General features: G+C 30.5%; 2 protein-coding genes across 2 annotated transcripts in view; one reads left to right on the top strand and one right to left on the bottom strand.

Annotated features, from left to right (window-relative positions):
- The window catches only part of LOC148621019 (putative sodium/potassium/calcium exchanger CG1090), a 34,173-nt gene extending 30,101 nt beyond the window's left edge, over positions 1–4,072 (bottom strand). The window contains exon 1 of the mRNA XM_088575008.1: positions 3,807–4,072. Coding sequence (XP_088431134.1) covers positions 3,807–3,915 — 109 coding nt within the window. The 5' untranslated portion in view covers positions 3,916–4,072. The remainder of the gene's footprint in view (positions 1–3,806) is intronic.
- Positions 4,073–4,332: 260 nt separating this feature from the next.
- Positions 4,333–17,211, top strand: LOC148621018 (BCL2/adenovirus E1B 19 kDa protein-interacting protein 3-like). The gene is made up of 6 exons (XM_088575009.1): positions 4,333–4,489; positions 6,120–6,270; positions 6,745–6,799; positions 7,245–7,312; positions 8,924–9,070; positions 9,838–17,211. Exons 1-6 carry the CDS (start codon positions 4,465–4,467, stop codon positions 9,893–9,895), a joined length of 504 nt encoding a protein of 167 aa, XP_088431135.1. The 5' UTR covers positions 4,333–4,464; the 3' UTR covers positions 9,896–17,211.
- Positions 17,212–17,226: the final 15 nt, after the last annotated feature.

Raw genomic sequence — 17,226 nt, 5'->3', positions numbered from 1 at the left:
TAAAGGGCTTTCCATTTTAAGCTGACAAACCTGGTCTGTGTTTATATTAAATGTTTATTGGGACAATTGACATGGGTTAACTCTGGTTCTTTAGACTTGATACACTAAGACTTGTCTAATCCAGTCTCTTAAAACATTATACAACATGACCTAGGTATTTAAAAAATGGAGATTGAAATGTATTAAATTCTTCTACTGAAAGGTCAATAATTAGGAATTTAGACGTTAGCTTACACGTCAATGGAAACATACAGATATAACTCTGTTAACTTTGTTTTAATTATCCAAAGGTGAAATGCAAAAAGTAGAACAAAAAACATGATTTTGCTTTGGAAAACATTTGTGTTTGCATATAATAGCATGTACATGTACATGTATATTGCATATTGGGTGTTTCAAAAACTCTGGAACAGTGTTTTTTTATTAAAGACATCCATAAAAGATCTGACATTAAAATTGTAGGTTAGAGGAATTATTTTTCAATCAGCTCAAAGATATGCTTGCATTCTGTAACCCTACATTCATATACATATAAAAGTATAATGTACATGTATTAAGAGCTTCTTTGAAGATTAACTCAAAAGTTGCTCAACTACATTTGCATGTCAACATTTGTCACACACTATATTCCAGTACATGTACATAAACTGTACTACATATAAATGTCATAGAAAAATTACTCATGACTACATACTACAGGTTTTTTCCCCTTTGGTCTATAATTTTGCAATTGCCAACTCAACATAAAACCATTAATGACTGGACATTAACAAACTATAACTTTAGTAACAGATGTAAGGACTGATGCATTGACTGCCAACTACTTCAGACAGATAATTTTTAAGAGCATTTCCTGGTAACAGCTTTCCAGTTAATATATAGAATCAAAACCTGGGTTTGCAGGACTACTAATAGAGTGCCAGAAATAACAGAAACAAAAAAATGAAACAGAACAGCCATGTAGAAAAGGCATCAACGTAAAACACTTCAAAATTAGATACTAATGTATCACTGAAAAAGAAATGACCTTTCATATCATCATCAAATACAATAGGCATTAAATACATGCAATTTTATCAATTAACACTGAATCTCCCATAAATTTCATACCATTAAAAGTTCACCAAAATGGCTTACATGCATGTGCCTCTAAGTATTGTTTTACCTCACAATGATCTTCTACATTCAATAAAATCATTTGTTTGTGGAACATGAATTTACAAAGAAAATAAAGGAAACACTCATGTATACATGTAACATGGGTCATTACAAAGAGAGATAGTTCATAAAAAGTCTTTCCATCATGCAGAAAACAACAATAACATTTAGATCAAACATGTTTTATGTTTAAAGAAAATTGACATATTGTATGATGACATTAAGCTGCAAAGATATGTCTGGCATTTCCAAAAAAGATTTTTTTCATGTTCAAATGATTTTCTGTGGTAAGATAATTTTTTATAATTATGGATTTTTGCATATACAAATATTATACAGTACAGAAAAAGACATACCATGACTGAACACTGACATAATAAGTGTACCATTTTTAAGAGTGGTTCTCAATAAAAAAAAATTTCTATAGGTGATTTTTTGTTACTCTCTTTTTTATTGTGAGTGGTTAGCTCTACCAATTTAAATGCAGAAAAAATATGAAAAAATATCCTCAAAAATGTACAAATGTATTTATAATGTTTTATGAAGACAGTTCAATTATATAATATGAATAATTGGATTACTTTGGATAATAATATTCTGAACCAAGTAAAAAACATATGGAAACCATCTTTTAAGAAAGGACCCCTCTCCCAAGCTGTGTCCTGTTTTTGGGATTTTGACCTCAAACCACATGTATACCTTTTTGTACATTAACTGCATTCACAGGGATAAAATTTATTCATCTTGGTCTCTATATAGTCTTTATCTGCAAAGACTGCTGGGTTATAAAATGGACCATGACAAATACATATACATGCAAATAAGATATTTAATTGAGACACCTACTGATGGTTTTCAACTTTTATGCATTTTAAGAGATCTGTAAAAACAATGAACAGCACTGTTTATGCTTGAATTGCTATATTTTAAAATTTACAATATGTGCATTTATTGTTTGCAGTTCATATTCATTACTATATAATTATAAATCAAGGAATTCATACCATATGTCTTAGCTTCTAATGTATATAGACAAGATATTGTTGTTAAGTGCATTAAGGAACAAATTTAGTATTTTCATGTAATGTAAATGTAAAAATAAATGTGCATGTATATTATTGAAAGTGTGTGAAATTGGAGGATTCTGGACATTTTTTTTATATCAATCTTACAATAACCTCCTGCATGTACATGTACGTGTACATTGATTTAGCCTAATTTTTCGTTCATTTTGTTGGAGTCTTCTCCCTAATAAGAGAGATTTAACAGATGCATTGTACATGTACATGTATGTTAATACTGTCCCTGAATATACAGAACAATTTACAAAACAAGAAGTGGTTAGATACATGTACATGTACATGTGTATTTATGTACATGGTATGGTTCACAACTGTATCCTAAAAATTTGTTCATTCAAAAGTTTTTTGATTTTATCTATGAATTCTCATAGTTCTCTTATTTGCATGTAAAAAAAATTCATTCTGTGTTACCAAACTGATACATGTTTTAAGTCTGGTGTTCAAATATACTTTCAATAGTGAAAGGTCCGGGACATTGTTAGTATCCTAAATGAAAGGTCTAACATTAAAAAAAGTGAAAGGTTCTCAATATGAGCAAACGTAAAGTATGTTACAATAATTATATACACGTTAACTTTAAAATTTAGTAATTCTGTTTACAGATCTCTTTTAACGTACATGTTAACCCTCCCACATTAGGGGGAGACTCCTACAAAATCAACGAAATGTAAACGTAGGAGGTTAAATGTAAGTTTGATACAAAAGAAATGTTCAGAATCCTCCAATTTCACACACTTTCAATAATATACATGTACATTTATTTTTACATTTATATTACATGAAAGTACTAAATTTGTTCCTTAATGCACTTAACAACAATATCTTATCTAGAAACAATAGAATTTAAGACATTATTGTACATGTAAGTCCAGGATCTAGGAAAATGACCTTAGACCAATGCTAATTTGAATCCCTGAAAGTGAGTGTATGGTCCAAATCCGTATGGCTATAGAATGAAAACATACAATTAAATTATCTCTTCTTGCAAACCTACATTATGCATAACATATATGTTGTATTAATATGTAAACGTGTACACTCATCATACATGTCAAGCAATGAACAAAGAAAATACAAAAATATTGTGTTGTAATGTGTATGCTTTTGGTTAGAACATTATATTTTTATATTTTAATTTTAAACACCATAAAAAAATACTCATATTTAGATTTATATTAGACTTCGGTGTTTTTTGCATAGAGTAAAGCTGGAATTTTCTTTTAATGTTCTTAATGTAATCATACGAAAATTCAGAAAAAAAAAATAATTGATGTAAATCATCAACATACCAATCTCTCCAAAACAAATATTTATGGTATTTATCAACTAAGACAAAATTAAAAAAAAAATTGTATACATACAAGTACATGAAATTAGATTTAACATTTTGTTTATACATGTATAAATTTACGTTCTTATGATGTAAAAAAGAATTAATTTCTGCTAGAATTTTATTTAAATTGTCATTTATTCAATAAACTTGTATAAGTATATATTTAGTCATTGTTATTTCTCTCTATCATTATCATTTTTTTCTGACTTAAAAATGCAAGTGCATGTACTTACTACTACTTTCCCATGACTGAATCTCAGAATGGCTGTATTTCAAAACAAAAAGCACTGCAAATGCCAAGCCATAGATGGAACACCTAGCAAAAGCTGATGATCTCCTCATTGTTATTACTGGAAGTTGTTGATCTGTCCCTTTAATTCCACATGTCAACGATATATACTACAAGTTGCAGGATCAATGTGTGTTTCCAGGTACCAAGTTTGACACATGTGAGAAAATCCATTAATGGGTTTATCCACTTTTCACTCAAGGGTAGAATGCAAATTGACATGAATATTCATATAATTTATTTTAATACAATATTAATTCTAAATAGATAATAATTCAAATATTCATTTTTTATATAAAATTAGCGACTCAATTGAAATTGGACATAAAAGTACACATTTATTTTTTTTTGCGTAGTGGGTCATACTATTATGGACTCTTCCATCCATTCGGGTGTCCTCAGAATACGTGTTGATTTACCTCCCTTAACGATTTACAACTGTACAGAAATGAAAGCAGGCAAGTGACTGACTCGTCATTTCAATTTCCGAATCAATTTAATCACGTGGTAATGACGTATATCGTAAATAAACACGAAGCAGAACCAAAACATCAACAAAGCGATCACTGTCAACATATTTCATTTCTTAGTCTGAAAAGATCATGTCTTCTGCACAGAAAATAGAAGGTATTATTGATTGGGGTTTTATTGTATTCGAATGCTTAGATTAAGTTAATACAGCATACAAGGAAATGTTTCTGAAATCAGCAGGTGCGCAAAATTTTGACAATAGAAATTAATTCGTGACTGTCACCTCGTAGACAAAACATAGGATCTGTTCATCTACGTACCTCATTTGTATCGTAGGTTTAACGTCTCGTTGGCTTAGATTTCCATCTGAGCTCATAATGTGACGATAAATGGAGAAGCTAGACATCTAAACAGCATTATATAGGGTCGTTGAAAATTAGGTCATAACGGGCTAAATGTACACGATGTAGTCCAAAAAATACATGTACATGAAATGGTTATAGGAGTATCTACATGAATACTATGGCTTCTAATAATTAACTTATGTAACTATTATTCTAAAAAAATGATTATAAAAATACGAATATGATCAGCCTGCAGTTTATCAAAATCTTATTTAAATCAAAGTTTCTGTCAATCTTTGGGTTGCTTATGATATCGAAAAGGGAACCAGATAAGGAACCTGATTAAACAACAGGCATGGCTATATACATTTGTATATATATCGGTGCCCTTATAATGTATATGACCTACATGTATATAGTCCGTTGTAACAAGCTCCTGTGTCTGAATCGGAAACTGGGTAATGTTTAATGCTAACCAATCATTTCATCTTTTAATGTAAACTTGATTTCATATGAAGATAGAATATGAGCTTTGATGGTAAACATGGCACTGATCAGCAGCTTAATTTGGAGCAGTAATATATAATTATGCAAATTATATGCGAATGTAAAGAATTGAAATTATGAGTGCAAGAAGTCGCTACCAATATTAGCAACTTAAAACAGGAGATATGCGTGTACATACATTTATGCATGTAGATAGATTAGATAGATATGGGGAAAAATTTTTTTTAAATGTGCCCTAAAACTGCTTTAGCATCCCTGTGTCCTTCATAATTTCAATATGCCCTGATGAAATTTTATTGAGCAATACATGTCACATAACCCATCTCTATTTGTAACCAACATTTCAAGTTACTTGTGTTTTTTTTCTTCAAGTGCCATTTTATACTAGGTGTACTAAAACAATTTGACAAATCTGATGGTATGACTGTGCTATATCTACATGTAGCACATGATGCACAGCTACATTTAATATGCCTTCCTTATTTGCCACCCTCTTTATCTTCTGATCTTTGCTAAAGTGTGGAACACAATTAGCGTGCATAGTACCTGTACATGTAAATGGATGTACACCTATTTTATAAACATTCAATGTATGTACATGTAGTTTGTAAAAAAAACAGAATTTTTTTCATAAAAGTTTGAATTTAATAATACTCTGATTTTTGGTCCGGCAGTATTCTTTAAAGGTGAGATTTTCCAGTAAAATTGTGACCAAGATAAAACAAAGAAAAGCAGATGATGGTTTTTTTCTTCATTGTATTCATTTTTATTTTGAATGAAAATAAACTAAAAAGAGTTTTTGATATTCCTTATTTCAAATGTTGTGTTGCTTTACTTAGGGCTTTCCTTGTGGTAGTTTCTAAAAGTATATTAAAACATTTGAGCAATGTACATGTATATTGAAGGTTTGATTTTAATAATTTTCTATTATTTAGACTCTTGGGTAGAATTGAGTGGGGGTGTAACACCTCCTGTAGAATCACAGCTTGTATATGGTGGCAATTTAGAGAAATTATTGATAGAAGCCCAAAGAGAATCTAGATCATCATCCAGACCCAATAGTAAAGAATCATCTGCCAGAGGGAGGTTTGTGCTAACAGCTTATAATCAACAACTGTATTTTGTGATCCTTCCTCTTGCGCATATCATTCCACTGACATGTTTCATAAAAAAAACCTGGTATCAAAATGAATATGATCTGGCCTGGGCATATGATCAGTTACCAGATAATCACAGACATGCTAGCTCAGATTGCATTGAAATTGAGAGAAAGGGGCTTCAGTTGTCTGCTTTAGACCATTCATTCTAGATAAAGAATCCTTAAAGTCTAGTATACCAGGTTGCATAAGTTTTTGAAGGGAATGTGTTAAAGCAGCAGCTTATGACATTTTGATCTGATAGCAACTGTTTTTTTTTTTTTTTGGGGGGGGGGGAATTATTATTAATTTATACCAAAATACATTTGTATTAAATAATACAATAAATACATGTATACATTTTAGTATTTGAGAATGCAGCACACTTGAAGCATTTATAACTTAATGTTCTTGTATCTTTCAGTCCTAAAGGTCTTCATAGTCCAACAAATGAACTTTCAAATGGAGAAACCTCACAGGTTTGTACTTAACCAAGTTCATATTTTGTTACTAAACATTTTTGAATTTTTAATTGTCCCCCACCAAAGTGCAGTGCCAGGATCAAGAAATCAAGAAATGTTAGGCACCTGTCCACTCATCATACTAAAAATTGTTTCCAAAAATGTTTTGGAAAATCTAATAAAAATCAGCAAATATTATTTTGAAGATAACTATCAAAACTTAGGTGGACAGTTGGTACTAAAAGAGAAACTAATTAAACTATCATGATTTTATGAACATAGAAACAAATAAATATATTAAAACATGGAACAGCAGCAGAAAAGATGTATGTAGGCACATAAACATTATGCATATTCAGAACTGCAACATGTAATATTTGGGTAAGGTGTGCTTAACTACATAATTATAAATAGAAATCATTGTTGAGTCTAATAATAACAAGCAGTCTTGTGTTTATGACAGGAAAGTAGAGATCCAGGTACAGATTGGATATGGGACTGGTCAAGTAGACCTGAAGCTTTCCCCCCTAGGTTAGTATTTAATGGAAGATACTTTTTAATGAAGAGTATAAGTTTAATACTTCAATATATGATAATTGGGCTTTTTTTTTTAAAACAACTTTGATTTCCTTTACTGGTCATGCATGGACAGTGTTAGTGGTTAGTAAACCAACTGATGTTGGTGGCAGCACTCCTAGCCTTTGGGACACCTGACCAAAGACCTTGATCAGAGAGTGTCCTATTAATGGCTAGGCTGCTGTATTCAGGCTCTTGCCTACCTACTCTCAGACCTTACATATATATGGGTCTGGGAGCTGTTCCCCACTCTACCAGTTAGAGGTACATATGTACGCCAGCTGAAGAGTTTGACATCAATACGATGTATGTTGATTTTTTGGACATTTTATACCTTTTTCATTACAGTGGAGGCAATATTGCAATCACCTTGTCTGTCAATCTGTCTGTCTTTCTATAACATTTTTCTGTAGCTGATTTCTCAACTTTTGATCGGAAAAATGATTAGATATTTGTTGTGTTGCTTTTGCATAATGACTTGTACTGTGTCTCCCCTTTTCGGGGTTCTCCCTTATCTACTTCCTGTTTATAGGACTTAGTAATTTTTTGTGTTATTTAGGTACACTTTTCAGATGTTTTATCATGCTTTATTCTAACTGGTAGAATGAATTTTCATTTTATAATTAGATTGGGCATTCTCAGCACAACATACTGTGCAACATCTTAGTATGGGACTGTGAAAAATTTTGGTGTGTATAATGTTTTGAAGGTGTATTCATTCCTGACAATGTCATTTGTAATCATTTGACTGCTGATTGATAATTGAAGTGCTATCTGTTTGCATCACTATGAAATATTGTACCTAAAATAGTTTCATACTACATTTGCAAGGTTTTGCTTGTTTGGGGGGATATAAACCTAACTGTTAAGAAAATTGGAACTCAGAATTAACTAGTATCAAGACAATAATTTGAGTAACAGTAAGTGTATGGATCTGTTTCACCTACAGTTTTTTAGTATCTCTGGCCGAATTGATAGTGTGAAAAACATGATGTGTTCAAATTAATTAATGATATTTGAATTGAAGCTGTATTCAAGCTAGATTGTAGTGACTATTCTCACCAGAACTGTTCATGATTCTTACTCTGTGATGGTATCATCATTGGAGCTTTTAAGTTTACACTGATTGAATCCCAATAATTGAGCAAGAATTACAATGTATTTTCCTTGAAAAAATATTACGGGAAAGAAACTTATTGTTATGTTAAATCTTCAAACACACATGAATTGTATCATTGTGATTGAAGGGAACATTTAATATTTTACCTTAGCATTACATTCAGAGCGTTTGTTTGTCATTAATTACCAAACGAGACAAAAGAACTCATGAATTTATATTTAACAACATGTATAACATAGTTAAGATGATAATTTTTTTTTTTGAAAGTTGGAACCAAAGATATAATCAAGATATATTCAAAATTATCACAATCATTTAAAATAAACATGAGAAATGAATAAAGTGAATGCAAGTTTACACAAATGTGTAGGTTATTGTTTGTTACTATAATAAACATAAGAATTCAAAAAATATATGCTGATTGCTATGCTTTATATATTTTTCAGTGATCTAGTCGAGCGATTGAAACACAGAGGAAAATTTGGAGCTAAAAATTCAAAGTATATCAGAAAGGAAGATGCTTACAGCCTGAAATATATAATTGTATCAAATGCCTGCTCTTTCATGGTTGGAATTGGCCTTGCCAGTATTGGGTATGTTTTTTGCGTTGCCAGTATTGGATATATATGTTCTTGCCATTGCCTGTATTGTGTATGTATTTGATATTGCCATTATAGGATATCTATGCATTTAGCATTGCCAGCATTAGGTACTCTGTATGTATTTGACATTGCCTGTTTTGGAATTATGCATTTAGCATTGCCAGTATTGGGTATGTGTTTTGCACTGCCAGTATAGAATATCTATGCATTTAGCATTGCCAGTATTGGGTACGTATTTGGCACTGCCAGTATAGAATATTTATGCATTTAGCATTGCCAGTATTGTGTATGTATTTGGCATTGCCAGTATAGAATATCTATGCATTTAAAATTGGCAGTATTGGGTATGTATTCGGCATTGCCAGTATAGAATATTTATGCATTTAGCATTATTAGTATTGTGTATGTATTTGGCATTGCCAGTATAGAATATCTATGCTTTTAGAATTGCCAGTATTGGGTATGTATTTTACATTGGATATCTATGCATTTAGAATTGCCAGTATTTGGTATGTATCAGGCAGTGCCAGTATTGGATATCTTGTGTTGTTGTTATAAAAGCAAATTTTTATTGTATAAATCAAGTACCAGTGTCAAATGATATTTTGACCTCGTGAAATATTGAACCTGGGGTTAAAATATAGTTTTTTATTTGGAGTCTCCTCTCTTATGGGATGGGCAAGAGGTATGATAGAATGCCATGCAATATTTACAAATGGTAAATATGTTAACAACATCCACTATACTTTTTTTTTTAGATTCTACTTTGTGATGAAGAGATACTGCAGATGTAACGGACTGATGATAACAAATTGAGTAAAGACTGCCAGGAGGAGATAGTTCTAGAACAAAACTGGACTTTTTATTCTCTAGGGTACTTTAGGACTGTTGCTTATCTAAGTTCGGATGGGGTCTTTTTATTGGTAATACATTTTGTTTCTATGACAGACAAGTATAATAATCAGATGGGCCAAACATTTAGTTGTGAAAACAGTGAAAATTAATGAGATTTTCTATACATGTAACTTGGAAGTCCTTAATTGTAGAAAGCATATGGATTAATCCATCTCTACATAATTTTAATGAGTTTATTTATGAAGTACCCTGTACAGGACAACTTAGTACAAGACAATGTACTATTGTGAAGTACACTGTATACAATTCTACATGTTATTTTGTGAGACAGTGTAATACTGTGAAGTACACTGTGTACAATTCTAGGTGTCATTTTGTGTAGTTGTTGTACTTTGATGTGTAAAAGAAAAAAAAGTAATGTATTTAAGTTTTGTTTTTTATACAGTATATTTTATGTCATGCAGGTTATTTCAGTGAAATTATGTAGATTGAATGTAAGGTTTGTTTGTTAAAAATTGTTTTTTTTTATTGTTGTTACTTATATCTTTTCTTTTCTTAAGGCAAAGAAAATGTTCAGATATTGAATGGTAGACATATTTCAATTGAAATAACCTGTAAATATGTATATAATGTATTACAATTGTTAGGTTATTTGCAAGGACTGCTGTTGGATTTTATAAATCTTTTAGACATTGTTTTCCATTGCTTAAGCTGTTTAGTAGTTCGTATCTTTTAACTTCAATGAAGGCTCATTTCTGAATTAGATTCCTTTTGATCATTTCTATCCTTTGTACTGTTTTGATTTAAAAGTCAGGCAAAACATTTATTTAAAGACCTCAAGCCCTTTTCGTGCCTAGATGCACATAAGACCAACACTTTAAATTACATCTGAATAACGAATTAAGCTACATGTGATGATTTGATGAAATAAATACTTATAATATCAATTATGAATTCCAAAAATGATGTCTATAGTATGACAATGAAAGAATGTATTGTTTGCTTTTATCTATTTTCAATATCTGTAAGTTTTGCAATCTGTTGTTTTAATTTATTTATAAGTAAGTTTTCATATATTTTTCAAAAAATTGAAAGATTTAGAATGCTGCTTAGATCACAGATGCATCCCCTTCGATACACTGTAAAATGTTGTGTATTATCCACATAAAATTTTGTGTAAGATCCCCCCCCCCATTTAAGACTCCTTAGATCATTCAAAAATCATCTGCACTGGGACATACAGAAAAGGCAAGCAACTTTTTTCCAATCAGTCAATGATAATTACATTATAACTGTTTTGATACTTGATTTAATTTTTAACATTTTTTTATCCAGCAGAAATTATCCAAATTTATCAAATCAAACACAATGCATTTTGAAAATAAGCGGGAAGATCATTTTTGTGGTGGACTACAAGGTTTTGCTGCTAGAATTCAATCTAATAATTATGAATGTTTGATATGTATGGACAAACAGCTTTACATTGACTTTTTTCAGTATAGCTTGAATGATTCATAATTTCATAGTAATTTTCTGAAATACTGGTACATTCATTTTTGTGTAGAACCAATTCCTAACATATCTTGACTTAGGTATGTGTGCACAGCATTTTATAGTTACTGTACAGTTACATTATAGGAAATATTTTATCTGGAATTATACAGTTATTTCTTCATTTATACAACACTATTTAACCTGATATGTAATCAAACTTATTCTCATCACAGAAATTTTTTATATAGGATGGAAGACGGTCATTTTCTACACATTAACTAACTAGTCTTAATTTACTTTACTAAGTGCTTTTTTGATGAGGTTAAAGTTTCGTTCAGTGTCTTTTTCGATTTATTTATTTTGTTTTGTTTGTATTGGACAGTGTTATGCATAATGATGCGCTCTTTAGTGCTGGAAACATTTCTACTCATTTGATCTTAGTTTCTTAGTTAATTTATTGTTTATTTAGTTAGCTGTCTCTGTTTATTTAGAATAGTGCTAAGCAGTCCACAAAAACTTACATTTCTTTTTGTTAGCAATGATTTCCCTTATTAAGTATGTCTTCTACTTCTTTTAATTTCTAATTTGAATCTTCTAGACAAAAATTGGTTTATATTTATTTTTTTTTAGAAAATATTGTATTGCTTTGAAACATTTGGTATGGTTGTGCTTTAAGTCAAGTACATTTGTTTTATTTCAACTGTCATAACTTAGGCATACATAATTCCTAATTATATTTGTTTTGTAAATTGAGAATTATCATTCATATAAGGTATTGTGAATTGTGTTAAAACAAATTAATCATTAATATCTTAAAAAAATCAGATTATAGCTAGAGCAATTTTCATGAATTAAGTGCAAGTTTTTGTAAGAATCAGGCAAAATGGAAAAAAATGATTATGCATGTCAAAAAAACCACTGATCAGACAATATATTGCACTCAAGGATGCTTTCTCTGTATAAAAAGTTTGATCTCTGCATCACTGGATTTGCCCAGAATTTTTTCAGTAGAATGTTAGAAAAAAAAGATAGAGTTATTAGCCCTTGAAATGTTCTTTTTCAGTGCATTCTATGAAATTATAACTCAGTTTACCGTTACGAAAGTGATATGGAATCTTTGATTCTGATGGTGCAAGTTTCAAAATGTAGTGTTTTCATACCATGTTTCACCAACTGCCTGATTCTCACAGAGACTGACAATTAGCATACCCTCAGTTAACATATAAAGTACGAATGTAAAGGAAAGGGTGCTTATCAAACAGACATTCCCAAGTCCTTATATCTGAACTTACATCAATTGAACCATTCCCATTCTAAGTTTGATGTTCATTTTACTATGATTTAACCATATGTGTTTCAGTCTACCTGTATAACTTCAGTCATTAATTTGAGGCAAAGGTTTGGCTCTGGAGGTGTTCTAGAAGAGTAAAAATATTGGATCAACCCATGTATGTCTGAGGTGTCTTGATCAGAATGGTTCAACCCATGTATGTCTGAGGTGTATTGATCAGATTGGTTATTTTTGGCCTACAATAAATTCACCTCACCACCTTTAAAAATGTTTTTTGAGCAATACATATTGTCCTGTTTGAATATATCAGTTTTTTAGCTGAAGCATTGAAGTAGCTGCAGGTAAACTGAAATACCCATGGTCAACTCATAGTAGACTGATGTAATGAAGTATCTAAGTCTTTCAACATTACTCACACTGAATGATCATTTTCATTGTTACAAAGATCATAAATTTAAGGCTGCCTTTGTCATCTAGCAATGAAGAAAGAAGGATGTACTCATCTCCAAATATAACTTTTTCAGATTAAACAATTCACATTTTATATGACTGTAGAAGTAATTTAAATTGTGGATATCAATTTTCATAGAATAGGGAAGAAACACAAATTCGTGGATTTTTTAATTTGTGGTTTTGAGGTTTTCTGTATACACATCGATGGAAATATCCTTTTCCTTTGGAACTAAATTTTTGTGGTTTGCCATATCCACGAAAACCATGGAAATTGCTACTCCACAAAAAATAGTACTTTCACAGTACTGTAAATTTGGAAGTACATTTGTATAGTGTGTATTGATAATTACAACTTTGTCTCTTTAAGTTTAGTTATTGTGATTTTGAGAAAAATTCTGCATCATTAAATTTTGGAAATTTCATAATGAGAATTATGATTAATTTGATTGTAAGTCTGTTGCCTTTTTGGCAATGAAAATAAACACTGCAATAGTTTCTGAATTTACTGTAATAAATCAATGTTAAACATGCCCTAATTTTCACATAGGGTGATATGAAAGATTGCACTGTGAAATTCTATATTCAGATATCAATTTAAAAAAAATACAATCTATCATACAGCTTGTAGTCAATATTTTTTTTTACCAGAAAGGAGTCAACTACTAGTTTTACATGCTTAAATGTGTGTAGTTCCATATGGTAGGTTATTTTGGTGTGTGTATACTTTTTGGGTGGTTTTGAGGCAAAAAGGTTTATGAAAAATTTTGGTGTTTCTAATTTTCACAGATGCTTATTTGAGCATTGAGTACTGAAGCCTAGAGTAAATTTTTTGTGGAAACTTTTATTGGCGTTTTCAGACAAACTGCCAAAATTAGCACCTGAATTACCCACTATAAGGTGTTCGCCTATTAGACCTGTTGAAAATATTAATTAAATTCCACACTTTTGTTTGTGTTATTAAATTTGAGTTGTCTTTCTTTGTACCTTTTTTACTATATTTCTATATGATGTTGTTTTTTTTATTTTAAGAAGTTTATTGAAAAAGAATGCCTTTATGATATACCGGTTTAAAAAGATATGTCTTCCTTCCCTGTAAATCAGCGACTTTGTTCACCACTAATTTTACTGAAGAAATACATTTGTTCATGGGCAACAAAATGTTAAAGTGGTTAATATAAATGTACATGTATATAAATGAAGAGCATCTAGAAGGAAATGTTTTGTTATGATAGCACTGTGCTTATTTTGCATTAAGTCCCTTGATCAGTGTTCATTTCACAGTATTATAAAGGTTTAAAAGTGACAATAATTCAGCCTTGTTGTGGATGTTTTTAATATCTTGTACAGCTTGTTATTATAAGTGTTAAATGTTGTATAAACGCATGTTATCATTTTTATCAAGTGTTGTTAGTACAGTTGAGTTAAAGTCAAGGTACACCACTCTCTGCATACGAGTAGCTGAAATTGACTTCCCTGTTTCTGTGTTTAATTTGGTTTTTAAACTGATTCAACTGAAATCACACATTTTGTTTTATTGTGTCTTTATTTAAAAAGCACAGAGATCTCGCAAATGTTGAATTGCAAACCCTCTACAAGTTAAATCTATATCATAAGACCAAATAAGCTATTGTTTGCAATGAATCAGACATAGAAATATGGAAGCTTTTTTTTGTAGGGAGTATAGAATGGTATGTGTGGGTGTACAGATAGTAGAGTTACATGATGGCTCATGGTACATGGTCTTTAAAGGTAGATATGTTTGATATCATGTTATGGAATATTATTTCATTTGACAATGTATCCAATCTGTTTCAATTGAAAAGAATTTGAAATCAGCAAGATTGTCCAGGAATGAATATTTCACTACATCGTATCAATACAGTTCGATGAGGCCACATTAAATTAATCTGTAGGTTCACCATACTGCATTTCTTTAATATTTTGTAAGTTATTACGATATCGAAGTATATATAGCACAAGTGTCAGCCACTGCAGATACTAATATGGTTTTAGGCTTTGCTTATTAGAGAGTTATTTGTGTTAAACCTCCTGTTAAAATAGTAAACCAGCTATTCTCATCTGAAATACAAGTATATAGATTCTCAGACACTATTGTCAAAACACCTTTCATTTACCAGTCTTTATTCTAGATTAACAAGGGTGTTTCATGAGTTAATAACAACTTAGTTGATGAATTGCCCTGTTGCTATTGGTGATGTCTTGACAAGCAGGGATTTAGTGACTTTTGTTAACCTAAGGTCAAATAATTGCTTCTGAATTACATCACTTTTGACAGGATGATTTTGAGACATTCATGTTTTAGACCTTCTAGCGTCTTACATATATAGGATGCAGCTGACCTTCCAAATGGATTTTCTTGATGTTTTCGTACTTAACTCTCTGGTCAGTGGGAATATTAATGGTTCTAACAAGGTGAAATTATGTTGATCCTTGTGGACAATTCTTTAGGGCATTCAGGGCAGAATACTGTTAATCCACTTATATTTGCAGGTACATATCTTCATGTTTAAGAATATCAATTCAATTTGCTGTATACATGTTTTTGTCCCTTACACTTGGGCTTCATATATTTTATAATAAAATGATTAATTTTTGGTCATTTATTTTTTGCAATTTTGCTTCCACATGACATTATTGAAAAAAAATTGTCAACAAAAATAAGTTGTCTCACAATATCACATGTGAGTTGGAGTATATTTTTAATCTCAAGCTACAGTTAAAAGTACATTTATCAGCAATTTCCAGTGGTTACCTTATTTCAAAGGAACTGTGACAGGATAACTTAGCTTCAACTTCAGTACTGCCACTATACTGTTTTTTATGACTGATTACGATCATTTACTGTTTAATGTGTTAGTACACATTTATAGGTTACAATTAGATCTGATTGGTTGTATTTTAAAATATATAAAAAAAAAAAAAAATGATTTAATTAAGAGTAAATGGTGAATTGATTTGCATTTTTTTATTTCTTGTGGTCTTATAAATACTAGCTATTGTATTCATATATGTTAAGATCTATTTTTGTATCTGTGCCTTGTTTGTACTGGTAGATAGTATTAGTATATAATGAACGATTAAGAAAGATGTATTTAGTTCTCTAACATTCACTTTTGTAGTGGTTTTGGGATTTAGAATTTTCACCAACGTAGTCAAAACTTATTAGTATATAGGTGTTGGTAAAATTAACTTTCAATTTCATGAAGAACAGAAGTCTTTTTTCAGCTATGTGTATTGCAATTAACACCAAGTAAAAACAATTTCATATAAATTTTTATTTAAGTTCATGATTGAATAACTGAAATTTATTTGTATAATTGAAAAGTATCATTTTCTTTCTGCACATGTTGGAATGTTGATTCTGATTAAAGCATTTGATATAGGGCATCTTTTTTTTATGAAGAGCTGCTATTCGCAAGATTCATGCAGGATCTTAGAGAACTTGATAGACAAACGGATTCTGATGACTTTAGATTTTTTTTTAATTTTTTTATTTTGCTGTTATTAATTCAAATGATGGTAAATATTGAAAAAATGCTCTTGTAATCAGTTTTTTTACTTCATGAAGCTAAAAGCTTGTCTCTCATTAAAAAAAAAAGTTTTTATTTCAGGAATATATACGGTAGTATTTAAGCCTGGCTCTGATGAATAGCAGAAACAATATAAAATTGTTGTATTTATTTTTACTGCAGTCTTTTCCATGTAATTTCTGACAAGCCCATGTTCAGAAATTTTATTGGACTTATATAGTAATCATTACCATATTAGTCAAATTCTGCAAGGCCACCAGGATTTTTACCAGCCATGGCTGTCAGGCTGGTGGTCAATTTTGAAGATTGTTATTGTGATGTGATCTGGAATGATTTTAATGCTATGTTCCAATTTCTGTTTAATATATAACTGATTTTGACATGTAAATTTGATGGAGCTGTTGGATAAGCCAAACATGCATCATGCTGTATACATATGATCAATGTTATAATTATATAGTGGATATTAAAAAAATTGAAAGATAAAAGTTGTGTTTCCTTTT

This window comes from Perna viridis, chromosome 3 (genome assembly GCF_037379345.1).
Source record: "Perna viridis isolate PV_CMFRI_1.1 ecotype Kerala chromosome 3, ASM3737934v1, whole genome shotgun sequence".
Taxonomy (NCBI): domain Eukaryota; kingdom Metazoa; phylum Mollusca; class Bivalvia; order Mytilida; family Mytilidae; genus Perna; species Perna viridis.
This window is presented reverse-complemented; position numbering and strand designations above follow the sequence as displayed.

Bases quoted from the DNA above. Each gene is read 5' to 3' on its own strand.
- LOC148621018 (XM_088575009.1), top strand. From the start codon at position 4,465: ATGTCTTCTGCACAGAAAATAGAAG. The intron at 7,313-8,923 runs GTTAGTATTTAA...TATATTTTTCAG, and splicing joins CCTGAAGCTTTCCCCCCTAG to TGATCTAGTCGAGCGATTGA. The intron at 9,071-9,837 runs GTATGTTTTTTG...TTTTTTTTTTAG, and splicing joins ATTGGCCTTGCCAGTATTGG to ATTCTACTTTGTGATGAAGA.